Source organism: Carettochelys insculpta, chromosome 6 (assembly GCF_033958435.1).
Source record: "Carettochelys insculpta isolate YL-2023 chromosome 6, ASM3395843v1, whole genome shotgun sequence".
In the NCBI taxonomy this organism is placed as follows: Eukaryota; Metazoa; Chordata; order Testudines; family Carettochelyidae; genus Carettochelys; species Carettochelys insculpta.
Window position 1 is genome coordinate 69877461 of NC_134142.1, and position 19645 is coordinate 69897105.

Consider the following 19645-nt stretch of genomic DNA (forward strand, 5'->3'; position numbering starts at 1 on the left):
GGCAAATTTTGCCACCTCACTGTTGACCCCTTTTTCCAGATCACTTATAAATAAGGTTGAATAGGGTTGGTCCCAGTACAGACCCTTGGGGGACACCTCTAGTTACCTCTCTCAATTCTGAAAATTTACCATTTATTCCTATCCTGTTTCTCCTGTCTTTTGACCAGTTTTCAAGCCATGAAAGGACCTTCCCCTCTTATCCCAGGACAACTTATTTTAAGTAAGAGCCTTTGGTGATGGACCTTATCAAAAGCTTTCTGGAAATTTAAGTACACTATATCCACTGGATACCCCTTGTCCACATGCTTATAGACCACCTCAAAGAACCCCAGTAGATTAGTAAGGTATGATTTCCCTCTACAGACACCAAGTTGACTTTTCCGCAGCAAATTACGTTAGTCTACGCATCTGACAATTTTATTTTGTACTATAGTTTCAATTAATTTGCCTGGTGCTGATGTTAGACTTACTGGTCTGTAACTGCCAGGATCACCTCTAGAACCCTTTTAAAATACTTGAGTCACATTAGCTATCTTCCACTCAATAGGTACAGAAGCTGATTTAAAGGGTAAATTACAAACCACAGTTAATAGTTCCACAATTTCACATCTGAGTTCTTTAGAACTCTTGCGTGAATGTCATCTGGTCCCCAGTGACTTAATTAAGTTTATCAATTTGTTCCAAAACCTCCACTAACAATTCCTCAATCTTGGACTATTCCTCAGATGTGTCAGCTAAAAAACAGAAGATGTGCCCTCCACACTAACCCCATCATGCGACTGATTTCTAAGGAGAAAGGGAAATAAGCATATGCTGCCATGCCATTTGGGCTTTAGCAAGCACTTCTCCCCAATATCACAATTCCACCCAAATTCTTACCGTTTCATTCGCCTCCCTTTGTTTCTCATCATATTCTCGAATTAGTTTCTTCTTCTCTTCTGAAAAAGGAAATGGAAAAACATCAAATATGTTTCAAGGAAATTAAAACAGAACTGAAGACAGTATAGAAAGAGAACACCAGACTAAATTAACAGAAAGGCTGTGGTCACACTTGGCCAAACCTTCAAAATGGCCATGCTAACGGCCAAATCGAAAAAATACGAATGAGGTGCTGAACTGAATATTCAGCGCCTCATTAGCATTCGCATGCTTCCGGCCGTGGAGCTTCAAAAGCGCCGCTTTCGAATACACCTGGCTTGGCATGGCCACACTAGGGTCCTTTCTGAAAGGACCCCACACATCTCAAAATCCCCTTAGTCCTCTCAGCTGAAAACTTTCCAGATCTGAAGAAGTAGTGGGTCTTCCCTGGGAAAGCTCATCACCTAATAAAGTATTTGGTTAGTCTTTAAAAGTGCTACAGGATGGCTTTTTTGTTTTGTGAAGATACACACTAACATGACTACAGCTTTGTGACTATTTTCCAGAAGACAGAAGTTTAAGTAAATGTCAAAGTCTTTAAAATAGTTCCGTTTATTTCTGTAAATTGTCTGATTTCTAGTTCCCTTTCAGCCAAAAGCGAAATTACATCACAATACCATGTTTGAATTATAAGGCTTTTGACACTGACTTGAGTTGTCAGCTAATAAAGACAAGTTATAATCTCAAATACTGCAAAAGGCAATTACTCTAATCACAGTATGACCCATACCAATAGCTGTCAGTGCCAACTTCATGGTCCTTTCCAGGTACTGTGACAATAGATTCCTCAATGCAGTAAAAGTACATAGGATTTTAAGTGAAATCAAATGCCAGAGAAAGTCAGAAATAGCTGCCAGCAAATAAAAGTGAAAACCAGCAACTAGTGAGTTTGGATTCATAGCCTGTGTGACAGAGATCATCTTAAACAGAGCTATGTCTAGATTGCCGAGAAGGGTCAGCAAAAGATACGCAAATTGCACAATGCCTCTGTGTATCTTTTACCAACTGTTCTGTCAGGAGATGCTTATCCGACATTTGGCCCACCCAAATGGGGCCAAATGTCTGAAAAAGCCCCTCTGCCAGGACATGCCTTGTTCCTTGTGGAACAAGGTGTACAGGGATGTCCGCGGAAGACTCCCAACCATCAGATCTCTACTGCCAGAACTGCAGTCTGTATGTCCACTCTGTTAATAAAATTGCTGACAGAAATTTTGTAGACAGAAGACTGCAGTCTAAACATCGCCACACAGTCTTCCAACTAGATGGTGACTGACCCGCTCCTTGGTTAGGATCTTTCCCATAAGTCTAAAGGTGCTGGTGTCTTTGTCCTCTTAGGTAAGAGAGCTGAGGGTTAATAGAGAACTTCTTAGGTCAAAGGAACTCTGTTCTCTTGTTTTATAATCTATCAAAAAATTTAAATGGATTCTTCTGTAAGATACTCTCCCCAAAGTAAAGTTCATTCAACTGTGATATAGGCACCATGGAACCTGGTGCATCTTTCTCCCACTGCTTGTGTTTGCTGTCTTTTCCAGTCATCTCTTCCACTGCTGTCTGAAAGACCTTGTTCACTACTTTGTGTAAATTGAGGTAAATATACAGTCCTTTGTTTACCACAAACCTGTTTAACAACTTTTGTCTAAGCTGGGGTCTGGTTTGTAATGGGCTATCATCTTCGTAAAGGGCAATTCATATTTTACCATGACATTACTGACCAGCAAGTTCTTAATTTTCCCACGATACCACACAAGCCATATTTTGTACAAAGGTTATTACAAAAGTAAGTGGGATTTGAACATAGGGGTACTTTTGGTCACACCTCTCTCATAAGTCACACGGAGCTAACAGTGTAGATATAAATATGTTTAAAAGTATTTCTGGAACAGTGCAGCTCAGAGAAAAACATAAGAACCTTCCATGGCGCTGCTGCTCCTTCAATGATGCAAGAAACTGCCCAAAGTATTTGAGAAAACTATTGGCTGCTTAAACAACCCGACTTCTACTTTTAGGTGGATGCATATTACCAGGGTTTAAATTTTAACATGCCTCATTATGCTCATTCCAAAACCCTTTTCAAAGCCGTGAGAATCAAGGCACATACACAACAAAATGCAGTCATATCATGACTGAAAGGTGATCACAGGAGAAAACCGCACAGCAATATGTAGACTAAATTAGCCGACTAGTAGTGTAGAGTTAATATACAATTTGATACAAACAGGACTTTGAGGGGTAAAAATTTCTGTTTTTGAAAAAAGCGTCATTGCATTGTTAATGACCATGAACAATCAGGACCTACCTGAGCCTCATAAGTTTCACAAAAGGTATCTTTAGCTTGTGCTTCCTAGTATCACGCTAGGGCATTGCTTTATTGCTAACAAAAAAGAAGAGCATCTCTTAATCGCAAGGATTACATACTAAGCACCATGGGCTTACATCCAAGAGAATACTTCTGATAAGATCCCACACCTTTGGTGTTTTTAACTGCGTGTAAATTAGAACCTTCCTCTTTGTAAAAGTTACTGAATAGTTATGTACAAGGCTATTTCCAAATATAGTTAGAGCTTCGCATTTAACATTTTATTACTCACTGCCATCTCCAACAGGCTTTTGGCAATAAAGAATTTGAATAATTTGTGTCCAATTAACATCTAAATCAACCCAAGGTTGATGCCGCTGGTTTGTTCAACTTCTGAACGTGGCAAAGTGTTCAATCTAGGTTCCTTCTTTGTTCCCCTCAGAGTGCCTTCCAACACTGTAAAATGACAAGTTATTTCTCACCCTCACATACACCAAGCCAGCTAAGGATGGGATCACTGGGGATTCAGGAGGGAAGGCTGGGTTGAAAGCAACTAAGTCTGTTTTAATATCAAGCAAGATCCATTCTTCTCCCTCTCTCCCCCCACAAATATTTCGTTCTTTATGTTGATAATAGACTGGTTCCAACAGAACATAGCCATTTTGGAAGGTCATCATAACACAAGAGGTAATTCTTCAAACAATTTTATGGAGATTTTGAAGAGGAGAACACAGACCTTAAATTCAGTATTCAATGGCGAGTCATCTGACAGTGAAACACTGGAGTGTTGTGTTCTCAGCAGCCTGAGACTCAGCATATGAACTATGGTACTCTAAACAACCGGTAGGTTTTTATGAAGTTTATGGTTATATATTAAGTAAAGTAAATTACTATAATTAATCCTGATGATCACATGAACAACAAGTGCCATGGAACAAGGCCTATTTTGCATTAATTGCTCTTCTGGCAAAGAAAAGAAGTGAGCAGACTAGAGTTCTTTGTCAGGCTTCTGGAAAGAAAGGGAGCTTCCTGATTGTGAAGAGATTCCTTCATATTGTTAACATTCCCCTTGTCAGGTCACTTCCTTTTTTCTCCAATACAATGAGAATTCACCAGATAAATTAAGAAGTCACCCTCCTCTTTCAGAGAGATTCTTCCATTAAGGAATATTTTTACCTACTTATCAGTAACTGTTACAAACATTACTAAAACTAGGAAAAAAATGAGAAAAAAAGCTATTTGCCAGTATTACTTTACATTCAGGGTTTTATTTAGAAATATTCTGTAGATTATGTGGTCCCACAGCAACAAGAAAGAGAAAATAATTTAAAAATAGGATAGCACAGCAGAAAAATTACTGCTCCTTATTAATTCATTTGACTAGATTTCTGCCTAACAATCTTTAAGCAAGATTCCACAGTTTCAGAAGGGAAACCTAGTGCAGGGGTCTGCACCTGAAATGGCAAGAAGAGCCATTTTTTCAAATTCAGTTACAAAATCAATCCTTCAAGAGCTGCAATGCACGTGAATACGAGACAGTCCTTAATAAATAATGGGAAACTGTGCTTTTTATCACCCTTATTTAAGAACAACACACACACACACACACACACACACACATACTGTACCATTTAGAAAGTTGTTACCCCCTGCCTCCAGGTTTTACCCACCTCAGCCCCCAAATCTGCTCCCAGGCTTTACCCCCACCATCCCACACCCAGGTTTAGCCCCTCTGAGCCCCAATCTCCCCACCTGCCCCCAGGCTTAATCCCTCTGAGCCCCAACCTCCCCCCCCCCCACACCCAGGATTAACTCACCTCAGCGCACAGTTCTGCCATGGCCACAGCCTTCCCCCCATTGCTCCCCACCACCGCTGCCACTGCCTCCTCTTCCTCCTCCTCCTCGGCAGGCTGCAAGGCTCCAGCAAGGGCAGGCTCATCCACGCCTCCTCCCCAGCTCTCCTGCCAGCTGATTTCTGCCCACTTAAGGCAGCTCCCTGCTCAGCTGGCTTTCACTTCCAGGCTCCCTGCCCTGCCACCCGACAGCTCAGCAGCTCCAGAGCTGCTGCTGTTTAAATGGAATTTTTAAACAAATAAGTTCTGTTTAAGTGGCGGATGCCTCCATAGCTGCAAGAGGAGTCAGTGGCAGCAGTGTTCAGAGCTGCAAGTGACTCCTTAAAGAGCCGCATGCTGCTCCAGAGTTGTGGATTGCTGACCCCCAACCTAGAGTAACATTAAACGAATAGCAAGAATTAGTGTTCTTAATGATTAACCTGTAAGTCTCATCCTAAACGGGTCTGGAGAAGCCCCCTGGTCAGTGTAGAGGGCACTCCAATATGGCTGGAGCAGACCCTGTCTCTGGCGGTCTAGGAAAGGGGGGCAAAGAGGGGGAGCCATTCCAGCTCAGCCGGGCTAGAACAGTCCTCCTGTCACTGACAGGGCTGCTCTGCCTGGGCTGGAGCACACCAACCCACAGTAGCTTACCCAGGGTGCACTACAGAAAGGGGATGCTCCAGCTGTGCTGGAGCATACCCATCCACAGCGCCCCCACGAGCAGGAAAGCTGCAGCTCACTGCTTGTTTAATGTCTAAGCAATTAAACATAGCGTTTAACTGGTTAATTCATTAAACAGGATTTTTTCATCCCTAGCAGCAAGACTTTCTCCATAGAAGAGTGAAGCTCTGGTGCCACACAGAGCGTATGTCTTCTGTTAGTGTTGAAACTGAAGGCCCAAAGTATACAAGTACTTACTCAAATTTAAGTCCTGTGATGTTCATGGGACTTCCCAAAAGGAAAAATCATGCATAAATGCTTACAGGCTTGGGATTTTAGTTAGGCATGCTCAAGAGTGAAGCTACCAAAACTGGCAATAACTAACCAGCAAAACATAGCAAAGCCAGAACTACTGAAAACCTACATCTCACAGTGCAGTCTCCAAGATAAGCAACCAACAGCTGCAAAGGAGAACAGAATTAACTCAAAGAGCACAAATGGTATGTGAGAGCTTTGTAGTCAGGGACACGCTAAACAGGAGTTTAGAGCTTTAAGCAGGAGTTCAGAGCTTAGTGACTGGTTCTCGCCCGACAACTTTAGAAACAGAAGAACTTTATTTATCAATAGAATATGCTGAGACAGGTGCATCCTAGAGGTGAATGCCTGGCTGCGTGGATGGTGTCGCCGGGAAGGCTTAGGTTTCTTTGACCACGGGATGCTATTTCAGGAAGGACTGCTAGGCAGAGATGGCGTTCACCTTTCGAGGAGGGGAAAGACCATATTCGGACACAGACTTGCTAACCTGGTGAGGAGGGCTTTAAACTAGGTTTGCCGGGGACAGGGGAGCAAAGCCCGCAGGTAAGTGGAGAACATGGAAACCTGGGAGATGGGTCGGAAGTAGGAGGGAGCGTGGGCAACAATGTCAGAGTAAAAAGAGGGCCAGGAAAAAACTGGGGGGAAAGTTCAAATCAACGTCTAAGATGCCTATATACCAATGCAAGAAGTATGGGTAATAAGCAGGAAGAACTGGAAGTGCTAATAAATAAACACAACTATGATATCATTGGCATCACAGAAACTTGGTGGGATAATACACATGATTGGAATGTTGGTATTGAAGGCTACAGCCTGGTTAGGAAAGACAGACAGGGAAAAAAGGGGGGAGGTGTTGCCTTATCTATAAAAAAATGTACACACTTGGACTGAGGTGGAGATGGACATAGGAGATCGATGTGTTGAGAGTCTGTGGGTTAGTTTAAGAGGGGTAAAAAACAAGGGTGATGTCCTGTTAGGAGTCTACTACAGGCCACCTAACCAGGTGGAAGAGGTGGATGATGCTGCTTTTTTCAAACAACTAACAAAATCATCCAGAGCCCATGATTTGGTGGTGATGGGGGACTTTAACTATCCAGATATATGCTGGGACACTAATACAGCGGGGCACAGACTATCCAATAAGTTCTTAGACTACATTGGAGACAATTTTTTATTCCAAAAAGTTGAAAAAGCCACCAGGGGAGAAACTGTTCTGGATTTGATTTTAACAAATAAGGAGGACTTGGTCGAGAATTTGAATGTGGGAGGCTGCTTGGGTGAAAGTGATCATGAAATCATAGAATTCACAATTCTAAGGACTGGTAGGAGGGAAAATAGCAAAATAGAGATGATGGATTTCAGGAAGGCAGATTTTGGTAAACTCAGAGAGCTGGTAGGTAAGATCCCATGGGAGGCATGGGAGGAAAAACTGAGGGGAAAAACAACTGAGGAGAGTTGGCAGTTTTTCAAAGAGACATTATTAAGGGCCCAAAAACAAGCTATTCCCCTATGTAGGAAAGATAGTAAATATGGGCAAAGACCGCCTTGGCTTAACAAGGAGATCCTGCATGATCTCAAACTAAAAAAGGAATCCTATAAAAAATGGAAACTAGGACAAATTACAAAGAATGAACACAGGCAAATAACACAGGAATGCAGGAGTAAAATTAGAAAGGCTAAGGCACAAAATGAGCTCCAACTAGCTACAGGCATAAAGGGTAACAAGAAGGCCTTTTACAAATGTATTAGAAACAAGAGGAAGGCCAAGGACAGGGTAGGGCCATTGCTCAGTGAGGAGGGAGAAACAGTAACGGGGAACTCGGAAATGGCAGAGATGCTTAATGAGTTCGTTGTTTCGGTCTTCACAGAGAAGTCTGAAGGAATGCCTGACATAGTGAATGATGGTGGAAAAGGGGTAGAGTTAGTTTTTGAAATAAAAAAAGAACAAGTTAAAAACCATTTGGAAAAATTAGATGTCTGCAAGTCACCAGGGCCTGATGAAATGCATCCTAGAATCCTCAAGGAGCTAATAGAAGAGGTAGCTGAGCCGTTAGCTCTCATTTTTGGAAAGTCATGGGAGATAGGAAAGATTCCAGAAGACTGGAAGAGGGCAAATATAGTGCCCATCTACAAAAAGGGGAATAAGAACCACCCAGGAAATTACAGGCCAGTCAGCTTAACTTCTGTGCCAGGAAAGGTAATGGAGCAGGTAGTTAAGGAAGTCATCTGCAAGCACTTGGAAGGTAGTCAAGTGATAGGGAACAGCCAGCATGGTTTTGTAAAAAACAAATCATGTCAAACCAACCTGATAGCTTTTTTTGACACGATAATAAGACTCGTAGATAAGGGAGAAGCAGTGGATGTGGTATACCTAGCCTTTAGTAAAGCATTTGATACGGTCTTGCATAATATTCTTATTGACAAACTAGGCAAGTCCAACTTAAATGGGGTTGCAATAAGGTGGGTGCATAACTGGCTGGCTAATCGTACCCAGAGAGGTGTAGTTAATGATGCTCAATCCTGCTGGAAAAGCATAACAAGTGGGGTTCCGCAGGGGTCTGTTTTGGGACCAGTTCTGTTCAATATCTTCATTAATGATTTGGATATTGGCATAGAAAGTACACTTATTAAGTTTGCAGATGATACCAAGCTGGGAGGGGTTGCAACTACCTTGGAGGATAGGATCATAATTCAGAATGATCTAGATAAATTGGAGAAATGGTCTGAAGTAAACAGGATGAAGTTTAATAAAGATAAATGTAAGGTGCTGCACTTAGGAAGGAATAATCTTTCACACCTACAGAATGGGAAAAGACTGTCTAGGAAGGAGTACAGCAGAAAGGGATCTAGGGGTTCTAGTAGATCACAAGTTAAATATGAGTCAACAGTGTGATGCTGTTGCAAAAAAAGCAAACATGATTCTGGGATGCATTAGCAGGTGTGTTGTGAACAAGACACGAGAAATCATTCTACCGCTCTACTCTGCGCTGGTTAGGCCTCAGCTGGAATATTGTGTCCAGTTCTGGGCACCCCAATTCAAGAAAGATGTGGAGAAATTAGAGAAGGTCCAGAGAAGAGCAACTAGAATGATAAAAGGTCTGGAGAACATGACTTATGAAGAAAGGCTGAAAGAATTGGGCTTGTTTAGCTTGGTAAAAAGAAGATTTGGGGGGGGGACATAATAGCGGTTTTCAGATATCTTAAAGGGTGTCATAAGGAGGAGGGAGAAAACTTGTTCTTCTTGGCCTCTGAGGAGAGAACAAGAGGCAATGGACTTAAACTGCAGCAAGGGAAGTTTAGGTTGGACATTAGGAAAAAGTTCCTAACTGTCAAGGTGGTCAAGTACTGGAATAAGTTGCCAAGGGAGGTTGTGGAATCTCCCTCACTGGAAATATTTAAGAACAGATTAGATAGATGTCTATCAGGGATGGTGTAGATAGTGGTTGGTCCTGCCGTCAGGGCAGGGGACAGGACTCGATGGCCTCTCGAGGCCCCTTCCGGTCCTAGTGTTCTATGCTTTGCACTGACTGTCCAAGTTTCCCCCTCAACACTCCATGAGTGCATCTCTTCTATTTAGTTAAGACCATCTTAAGGGTCAGACTTCAATGTACATGTCCCATTCAGTTCTTGGCCTCTTCTAAGGACACCAGGAAGAGGACTAATTAGTTCTGGCTGTTACAGTAGATGAAAGGTTAGAGGCAGAAATCTCTTACTCCATTACCAATCTCTTGGTCTAGCCAAACCGCAGCATTGGCCCACCTGCTTTACAAAGAGAGAGAGGATTTCTGTTCTGAAAGTTGAACAGCTGCGTCCCTGGAACCTCCAGGCTGAGTTGACACCGACCGTTTCTAGTTTTAACCAGATAGTCACGTTTTCAAAACATCGCTGATCACCACAAACTAACGATATCAGAGTCCCGACTCCGCCAGCAAGAGGACTGGGAGGGACCGGGCATGGCCGTGAAGGGGCGGCGGGGAAGTGGATGCAGATGCGGCTGTAGTCAAGGGAGGTGCCTTCAAAAGTCAAGCTCTGGACGCCGCGGGGTGCTGGACTGTCGCGGCTCTGCGCGGGCTCCCACAGCAGCTGCCTGCCGTGCGCTGCTGAAAGCTAGGAGCGCTCTATGGCCGTCCAGTGACAACCAGCACTAGGGGAGCGATCCCAAACGCGCCGGCCCGACCCGGCCCCGCTCTGGGCTATTCACGGACACCGGCGACGTCCCTGAGACCTAAGGGCTCCGGTCCCCGCGCTAGACGCGGAGGCGACAGAGGAATTCCTGCTCCCCCCCCCCCCCCCCAACGTAATAATGGCCCCGCGCGCTCCCTCACCGGCCGCGCTGCCCCGCAGCCTCTCCGGGGTGCCCCGCAGCTCCGCGTGCAGCCTCCGGAAGATCTCGTGCAACCGCTCGAAGTGCTCGGATGAACCGGAGCCCCGACCCCCCATAATGGCGGAGGGGAAGACAACAGCGACTGCCCTTTCCCGGCCCCCGCGTCTGTTCCTAGGCTCCCGGGCTCCTCGCCGTCTCTTCACAAGCACTTCCGGGACGCGGGTCGGAACCTCATCGTTCCAGCCGCTCGTCACGCCCAGGAGGATGGGACCCATAGGGCCTGATCAGAAATCACTCAGCATCTCGGGCAACGACCTCCGGCCAGGAAGTTCACAGCAGCATCCCACCTCCGCTTTGCGAGAGCCACATTCGGGCTCTGAGTCTCAGGTCCCGAATGCGACTAGCGCGGTTCTACGGATCAGGCACTCTCGCTGGCACCTCAGCAGGGAGGCCCCGAGACTCCATGCCGCACATTGCATGTTGGGAAGTGTAGTCCGGCTGTGGGGAGGCTCCCCTGAGAGTCACGGGACTTTCAGAAGAGTCTCACGCAGTTGGAGGTTGCAAACTTGCCAGTTAGGCTGTGCTGTAGGGCGGGCGTCCTCTCGGCTGGCTGTTGCCATTGATCCCAGGGGTGCGAGTGGGCTCTGCCCTGGCCATTAGGGGAGGCTTCCAGACAACTCTCCAATACCAAATTTTACAGGCTACTTTCCTCAGGTCCCACTGAAGAATACACTAAGAAACTACACCATCTGCTTAGGACACTCCCTACACAAGCATAAGAACAGGTTTATACCAACACACCTCTAGACCCCTGTCCGGGGCTATTCCACCTATTACCCAATATCCACAAACCTGGAAATCCTGGATGCCCCATCGTCTCGGGTATTGGCACTCTCACTGAAGGACTGTCTGGTTATGTGGACTCTCTCCTCAGACCCTATGCCACCAGCACTCCCAGCTATCGCCAAGACACCACTGACTTCCTGAGAAAACTGCAATACATTGATGACCTACCAGAAAACGCTATCCTAGCCACCATGGATGCAGAGGCTCTCTATACCAACATCCCACACAAAGATGGAATAAATGCTGTCTGGAACAGTATCCCTGATGATGCTACAGCACATCTGATAGCTGAGCTCTGTAACTTTATCCTCACACACAACTGTTTCAGATTTGGTGACGATATATACTTTCAAATCAGTGGCACAGCTATGGGTGCCCCCATGGCCCCTCAATATGCCAATATTTTCATGACTGACCTGGAACAGCGCTTCCTTAGCTCTTGTCCACTAACACCCCGTCTCTGCTTATGCTACATTGATGACGTCTTCATCATCTGGACCCATGGGAAGGAGACTCTGTAGGAGTTCCACCGGGACTTCAACAACTTTCACCCCAACATCAACCTCAGCCTGGAACAGTCCACACAGGAGATCCACTTCCTGGACACCACGGTGCTAATACATGATGGCCACATCACTACCACCCTGTACCGTAAACTCAGTGACCACTACACCTACCTTCATGCCTCCAGCTTCCATCCCAGACACACTACACGATCCATTGTCTACAGCCAAGCACTAAGATATAACCGCATTTGCTCCAACCCCTCTGACAGAGACAAACACCTACAGGATCTCTACCAAGCATTCTTGAAACTGCAATACCCACCTGAGGAACTGAAAAAACAGATCAGCAGAGCCAGACGTGTGCCACGAAGCCTCTCACTACAGGACAAGCCCAAGAGAGAAACCAACAGAACACCACTAGCTATCACCTACAGTCCTCAGCTAAAACCTCTACAGCGCATCATCAGGGATTTACAACCCATCCTGGACAATGATCCCCCACTTTCACAGGCCTTGGGAGGCAGACCAGTCCTTGCCCACAGACAACCTGACAACCTGAAGCAAATCCTAACCAGCAACTATACACCGCACCACAGTCACTCTAACTCAGGGACCCATCCATGCAACAAACCTCGTTGCCAGCTCTGCCCACATATCTACACCAGCAACACCATTACAGGACCTAACCAGATCAGCCACACCATCATGGGTTCATTCAGCTGCACATCTACGAATATAATTTATGCCATCAAGTGCCAGCAATGCCCCTCTGCTATATACATCGGACAAACTGGACAGTCTCTACGTAAAAGAACAAATGCACAGAAATCAGATATCAGAAATGGCAATATACAAAAACCCGTAGGAGAGCACTTCACTCTCCCAGGCCACACAATAGCAGACTTAAAAGTAGCTATCCTACAGCAAAGAAATTTCAGGACCAGACTCAAAGGAGAAATTTCTGAGCTACAATTCGTCTGCAAATTCAATGCCCTCAGCTCAGGCTTAAACAAAGACTGCGAATGGCTGGCTAAATACAGAAGCAGCTTCCCCTCCCTCGGTGTTTACACCTCCAGATCAACTGCTGGTAGTAAGCCTCACCCTTGCTGACTGAGCTAATCTTGTTATCCCCACCCTTGCTCTGGCTTATTTATACCTGGCCCTGCAGATTTCCAAGACCAGCATCTGATGAAGTGAGTCTGTGCTCAAGAAAGCTCATACTCAAAACTTTTCTGTTAGTCTATAAGGTGCCACAGGACCCTTCGTTGCTGTTACAGATCCAGACTAAGACGGCTACCCCTCCAATATTATGTAAGGAATGTGGCAGCAGGAATGCAATGCTGCTGAAGGGTGGGAGGAATGTGTCTCCCAGAGATCATTTGCATGAGAATGCAAAGGGGTGCATGTGCGATACTGAGGCTGGGAGGAATGTGTCCCCCAGAGATCATTTGCATAAGAATACAATGGTGTGCATGTGTGATACCTTTCAGGCAAAGCCTAATGGGTAGTAAGTAAGCCATGACATTTGTCTATTGTAAACACATTGTTGTAAAATCACAATTTATGCTGACACTCAGTGGCCGTCTCTACACGTGCCCCAAACTTCAAAATGGCCACGCAAATGGCCATTTCGAAGTTTACTAATGAAGCGCTGAAGTGCATATTCAGCGCTTCATTAGCATGCGGGCGGCCGCGGCACTTCGAAATTGACGCGCCTCGCCGCCGCGCGGCTCGTCCAGACGGGGCTCCTTTTCGAAAGGACCCCGCCTACTTTGAAGTCCCCTTATTCCCTGGGAATAAGGGGACTTCGAAGTAGGCGGGGTCCTTTCGAAAAGGAGCCCCGTCTGGACGAGCGGCGCGGCGGCGAGGCGCGTCAATTTCGAAGTGCCGCGGCCGCCCGCATGCTAATGAAGCGCTGAATATGCACTTCAGCGCTTCATTAGTAAACTTCGAAATGGCCATTTGCGTGGCCACTTCGAAGTTTGGGGCACGTGTAGACGTAGCCAGTGTGGGAGTTGTGGGAGTTGTGGGATCTCACCAATGCTCTGGGTTGTTGTGGGGGACAGGGCAGTTGCCATAGCTGCATAAGACATTGATTACACGGGGCTCCCTGGTTTAAAGCATTGTAAGAGAGTAGGGGAGGGGTACTAGTTGATCCAGGTTGCTGAATGCCTTAGCCATATAGCTATAAGCTGGCTTGACTAGTCTTCCCCACCTGTTGAAAGATAGAGCTGGATACTAGGGTTTTCATGAAACTCCACACTGGAGATATTGAGAGCTGATGTTATGAAGCAGCTGCTGAGGCCATGCAGAGCTGAAATCACAGGGTTCTGCCTCAGGGCGATCCCCAGCAGTTGCTGGTAGGAGGAGCAGTGGATGGTGGCGACTGGCAGACCAGCCAGCAGGTGGCACTCAGTGTGATGCTGCAGACAAGTGGACAGCTAGTACTGCCCTGGTGATGTATCTGTGGGCTCTGGGTCTGGGACTGCACCGCAAGAGGTCCACCCTGTAACTGTGTGTGGGGAAAGGGCAAAGAGCCCCAGCAAGAAACTTGGTTCTATAGCATCTGGGGATGGTATCTTGTTAAAGGGGTTTGTCTCTCCTTTGCTTAGATATACTGCATCTGTCACCGTAAACTTGGGGTAGGTCATTGTCATTAAATAAGCTGTTTCTATCTCAGAGACTCTGTGCTTGCGAGGGGTGGGGGGGGAAGAACTGCCTTACAGGCACCCAGCAAGTGGGGTGAGATTGTCCCAGGCCACTGGGTGGGGGCTTGAGCCGGTTGGTTGTATCTTTGACAGGAACCCCCTCGGAGCTGAACCCGGCCCTTCTGGCAGGCACCTGGCATTAAGAGAATGGTTATACTTGTATTTAGTGGAACCCTTAAAATACTCAAGTATCAGAGAGGTAGCCATGTTAGTCTGCATCTTCAAAAACAACAAGTCCTGGGGCACTTTACAGACTAACAGATACTTTGGAGCGTAGGCTTTTGTGGGCAAAGACCCGCTTCATCAGATGCATGAGTGGTGGGGGGCAGTTTCAGAGGATTTTAAATTCAATAGGTAGCCAAATAAATAGACACGGGTTTGGAATTCAACTTTTATTTATGCACATTCTTTTTCCGTTCAAGAAAACTGTAGCCCGTTCAGGCTCCCGGAAGGGTTCCTCCCCTTCTGGGACAGTGGGCGGCCATTCAGCCCCACTGCCGTGAGTACCAAACCCCCTTGTCGCTAGTTCTGGGGGTTTCCACCTTGCCTCAGGTGGGTAAGAGGCAAACAGTTCAAAGCCCCCAGCCTTACTTCAGGCAGGTGCTGGGGAAAATTAGCTCTCATCAGGGCCTAGTCCTAGGTCAGGGCAACAGCAAGCCCGCAGTCTTAGGTGACCCCAGGCCCTAGCTCAGGGCAGGGTGGCAAACACCAGAGAGATCCCAGGCCCTGCAGAAAGGTGGGTCTGGCCCAGGTGCAGGGCAGGGCAACAAACACACACAGTCTTATAAAGGGAGTCCAGGCCCTAGCTCAGGATGGGGCAGACACAGACACTCCACCCATGCTGGCAGAGAGGTGGGGTGGGGTGACTGCCAGCAAGTGGGTGGCAGGGGTGACATGGGCCCACCCACTCCATCATGTCCTGGCCCAGGGGCCCTGGTCACAGCAACACAGTCTGCTGCGTGGGTCAGAGGTGAATCCAGACCACAACACACCAACCTGAGGTCCTTTAACAGTACTCTCTACCCCTGGGCCACTCCGTCTCCCCCCTTATGGCACATACCCTCCGTTCTGCCGACTTCTCGGTGCTCACAGGTTCCAGCTCCGGTTGGGGTCCAGGGGCTTGCCTGGCTCAGGGTGCAGGCATAGGCCAGTTCTCCCACCGCCTCAGGCTGGCTTGGGGTGCAGGCTGAGGTGGATACTCTGATCAGTCTCAGTGTCTGGCTGGTCTTCTTCAGTCAGCAGGTTCTGCTGGGTTTCCCAGCGCGTCAGGATCGGCAAGGCCCCAAGCGGTCCAACCCAGGCCTCGGCCTCACTCAGCCACTCCTCCACCCCCAGGCTGGGAGCCCAGAGCCATCCTTTGGCTCCCCTGGAGGCTGGCTCCTGGTAGAGTCCTCAGGCTACAAGGCAGGGAGTGCAGAGCCATCATCTGGCTCCTCTGGAGGATCAGTGCCAACTGAGCCCTCAGACCAGGATTTTATGGCCCTGATCCCACTGCCTGACTTCCAGTCAGGTGACTGGAAGGGCCAGGCTCCAGGCAAAATGGCAGCTGGAAGGGTACCTCCCCTTCTGGGTAGTGGGGTGGCTGCTCCATAGCACTACAAAAATTATCAGAAAATTAGTAACAATAATAGGGTCATTGTTATATGGAAAATACAATTTTTTCATATTTTAATGGGAAGGGTGTTTATTTTCTTCACAAATCTGTCCCGTGTCAGAAATGATGCTGAAAAGCTGGATTCTTGCATTAGGTGCAGCATCAAGTCTGTTCCTATATTTTGTTTTTGCTGTAGTGTAATTCAAAATTCCAATTTCACAGACATATTTTGTAACAAAGGGAAGAAGCTCACAAATTGCATGTTTCGCCACATTTAGGTACTCTGGAATCAAGTTGCTCCAAACATTAATTAATGGAATTGTGTTTAAATTTCGTTTAAGCTGGTAATCAGAAGTCATGTTGATTAGGCTCTGGTATCTTAAGCTGATAAGCCAACTGGCCCGGCCCAAGAATTGTTGTCGTTTGTGGGAGGAAAGTATTCAAAAGAAAGGAGTGCAAGTCATATACAAAGTCATGGCAGATATCTCCAAGGAGAAAGGAACTGGTTTCAGTCAAAAAGTGATTGAGCGTAGGAAAGCAGCTAAAGTTCTTTTCTTCTACAGACAATGCCCAAAATTACAGTGTACACAATTGTGACTACATTTTCTCTTTTATGGTGAAAGTGTTCACATTTCTTCCTGGCAGAGATAGATTAACTTCATACAGCATAGCGAATATTTCTGCAAAGCGTACACGAGTCTCAGCAGCCAACTTGTCAAACAACCAGGCAGTTGATGTTTGTGATCTACAAAATAAACTAATACTTAATAATTGTGATGTTGGATTTTTACAATAAGTGTTAACCCATTGTATATAGTGGCACCAAATCTTGTGCCAGGTGGGCCAAGTGAGGTGTCTAATGAAAGCTGGTAATGCCCTGAAACCGTTTATGCTACTTATATATGTGTGCCTTGTCTGTATGTGAAGTTATGGATGTTGGCTCCATAGCTGTATTGGAAATGTTATAGAGCCCAGGGTACACAATGGGAGATGTGGTCACCGCCCCAACCAGAATGATGGACTAAACAGAAGCTCGGATGTCAGATACATGTCTCAGGAATTTGGGACATGTCATCTGGGATGCAGCCAATGGCAAAGTGCCACAGCAGCCCATCTGGTCAGTTGACCTGGTCTGAGCAATGGGACTGAGATGAGATGCTCAAGAGGTCCATTCCACGTGCCATGTAAATGGACTGGGACATGCTGGCAGGTGGCTCTGTGGGAAGAAGAAATGATTTTTTCCCTCCACATGAAAAACTGTAAGATGGCCGTAGCAATGACCATCTTGGTTCCAGGGTTCCAGTTTCCTGTCTCCACTCTCCAGGAACTAAACCTATGTGACCTGGGATTCTCCCCACACAATGGGATGTGTTTTCATAGACTTTCAAGAAAGCATATGACATTGCTGGACTACATCAATAGCTGTAATTGATGTATGTAAAGTATCGCTTTCATAATTTTTCTCTCTCACCCTATTCTTTCCTTTTTGTTAATCAACTTTTAGATTTAAAATTCAAAACGATTAGCACAGCCTTCTGTTTTGGGTAAGATCCAAATATATACTGATCGGGACTGTGGCTGGACCCTTTGGGGCCTGAAAGAATCTGTATGGATTTGGTGAAATAGGTTTTAATAACTTCTCACCTCAGTAAAAGGAGGCCGCTGATCTGGGCTTTTGAAGCACCTACAGAATCTGTGGGTTTGCTTGCGTGGCTTCTGGCTGGCCAGAGGTATTTTTGTGGCTGGTCTGGTTTGCCTTAGTGAGAAGGAAATCCCAGCGTGAGCTGTAAGTGGCCCAGTTGGAAGCAATATACTCTGGGTTAGTTCCCTTAGTTGTGCCCAGAACCCCTGTCATATTACAATGACGAAGTTCAAGAAAGTCTTATGAGCTCTTTCCCTCACAATAGCCACTTCACCTCCATATGTTGAAGGAGTGCTGTGTGACAACTGCTCATTTCTTTGCACAGAACTTTTAACAGTCATGATTGTTGTGTTCTAGTTTTTATGTACTTAATTTACACTGCCTCGTCCAGAACATTTTTAAGAGGCATATTCTTAACGGCAAGAACTTGTCCGTGGAAGACAGTGACTGCTTATGCAGTTTTGAGCCACACCTCTGATTTCGTGTTACAGCTCCATCTGTTTTCACAGCTGTTGACCTGATGCTGTAACTACACACATCAGTGCATTTTTCCCAACTAATTTTCAGTTGTTAAATATTTCTTTACCAGCTGTATTGCTCTGTAAGGATTTGCATATTAGCATGTCCTCTTAAATGCTTTTCTCAGACGTGTAACGGACAAACAAGTAACACTGTGAGCCTCTTTGCATCAAGCGGACTCATCCAGCTGGAGTGAATATGCATCTCAGAATCACAGTCAAGAAGCTAGCTCTTTCTTGATGTCAGCAGCAAGATTTTGAATGCAACATGCAACAGTATGGCTTGACAGTGCCATTGCTTCCACCTTCGTACTGGATGGGTCATCAACCATATACATCACAGTATCTTTTGCACATGGCTTGGCTTGATGAGTTGTTCTGCAATTGCACGCAGTTCTCCAATGAGTGCAGCCCGCTTTGTAGGATGCTTCTGTTGCCTTTTTGTTGTCCAATTTAGCGATTTTCATCACTGAGAGCTTACTGTTTGAAAGATCAGGGAGGCAGCTGTGTTAGTCTGTAGCTTTGAGAACAACAAGAAGTCTTGTGGCACCTTACAGTCTAACAGATATTTTGGAGCATAAGCTTTCGTGGGCAAAGACCCGCTTCATCAGATGCATGAGTGGGGGAAGGGGTGATTTCAGAGGGGTATTTAAGGAGTGGGGTCCCAGTAAGAGGGAGGGCCAGAGCTGACAAGGTCTATTCAGCAAGGTGGAAACGCCCCAGTATCAACAATACTTATCAAAAGGGGAAAAGACAAGTCAGATCACACAGGGGGATGTGAGCCTTTGTCAGAGTCTAATGGGGAGCTATTAGCACCTGGAGCAGAGAAACTGCCTTTGTAAGCTGCGAGCCACTCCCAGTCTCTGTTTAACCCATGGTTAATGGAGTCAAATTTGCAAATAAATTGCAGCTCAGAGATTTCTCTCTCCATTTGATTTTTGAAATTTTTTTGTTTCAGAACTGTCACCCTTAAACCTGCCACTGAGTCTCCAGGGAGATTGAAGTGTTCACCCACTGGCTTCTGTACATTACCGTTCCTGATGTCTGATTTATGTCCATTTCTTCTTTTACGGAGAGACTGTTCCGTTTGGCCAATGTAAATTGCAGTGGGGCATTGCTGGCACATGATGGCATATATTATATTAGTAGATGTGCAGGTAAAGGAGCCCCTGATGGTATAGTTGGTGTTAGGTCCTGTGATGATGTCCCTGGTGTAGATATGTGAGCAGAGCTGGCAGTGAGGACTGTTGCAGGGGCTGGTTCCAGGCCTAGAGCCACTGGTTTGTGATTTGTAGTGGCTGGTGAGGATGTGTTTAAGGTTGGCAGGTTGTCTGTAGGCGAGGACAGGGCTGCCTCCCAAGGTCTGTGAGAGTGAAAGATCATTGTTCAGGAGGGGTTGCAGATCACTGACGATGCGCTGGAGAGGTCTTAGGTGGGGCCTGTATGTGATGGTCAGTGGTATTCTCTTGTTTTCCTTGCGAGGCCT

The 19645-nt window shown here is 46.2% G+C and overlaps 1 protein-coding gene across 2 annotated transcripts in view; it reads right to left on the reverse strand.

Annotated features, from left to right (window-relative positions):
• Nucleotides 1-10677, reverse strand: part of VTI1B (vesicle transport through interaction with t-SNAREs 1B) — a 31483-nt gene extending 20806 nt beyond the window's left edge. The window contains exons 1-2 of one of the 2 annotated variants that reach the window (XM_074997215.1): nucleotides 10347-10677; nucleotides 880-938 (exon numbers count right to left, since the gene is read on the reverse strand). In XM_074997215.1, the coding sequence (XP_074853316.1) occupies nucleotides 880-938; nucleotides 10347-10620 (333 nt within the window). In that variant the 5' untranslated portion in view covers nucleotides 10621-10677. The remainder of the gene's footprint in view (nucleotides 1-879; nucleotides 939-10346) is intronic. The other variant, XM_074997214.1, reaches the window with a different exon arrangement.
• Between the last annotated feature and the right edge of the window lie 8968 nt (nucleotides 10678-19645).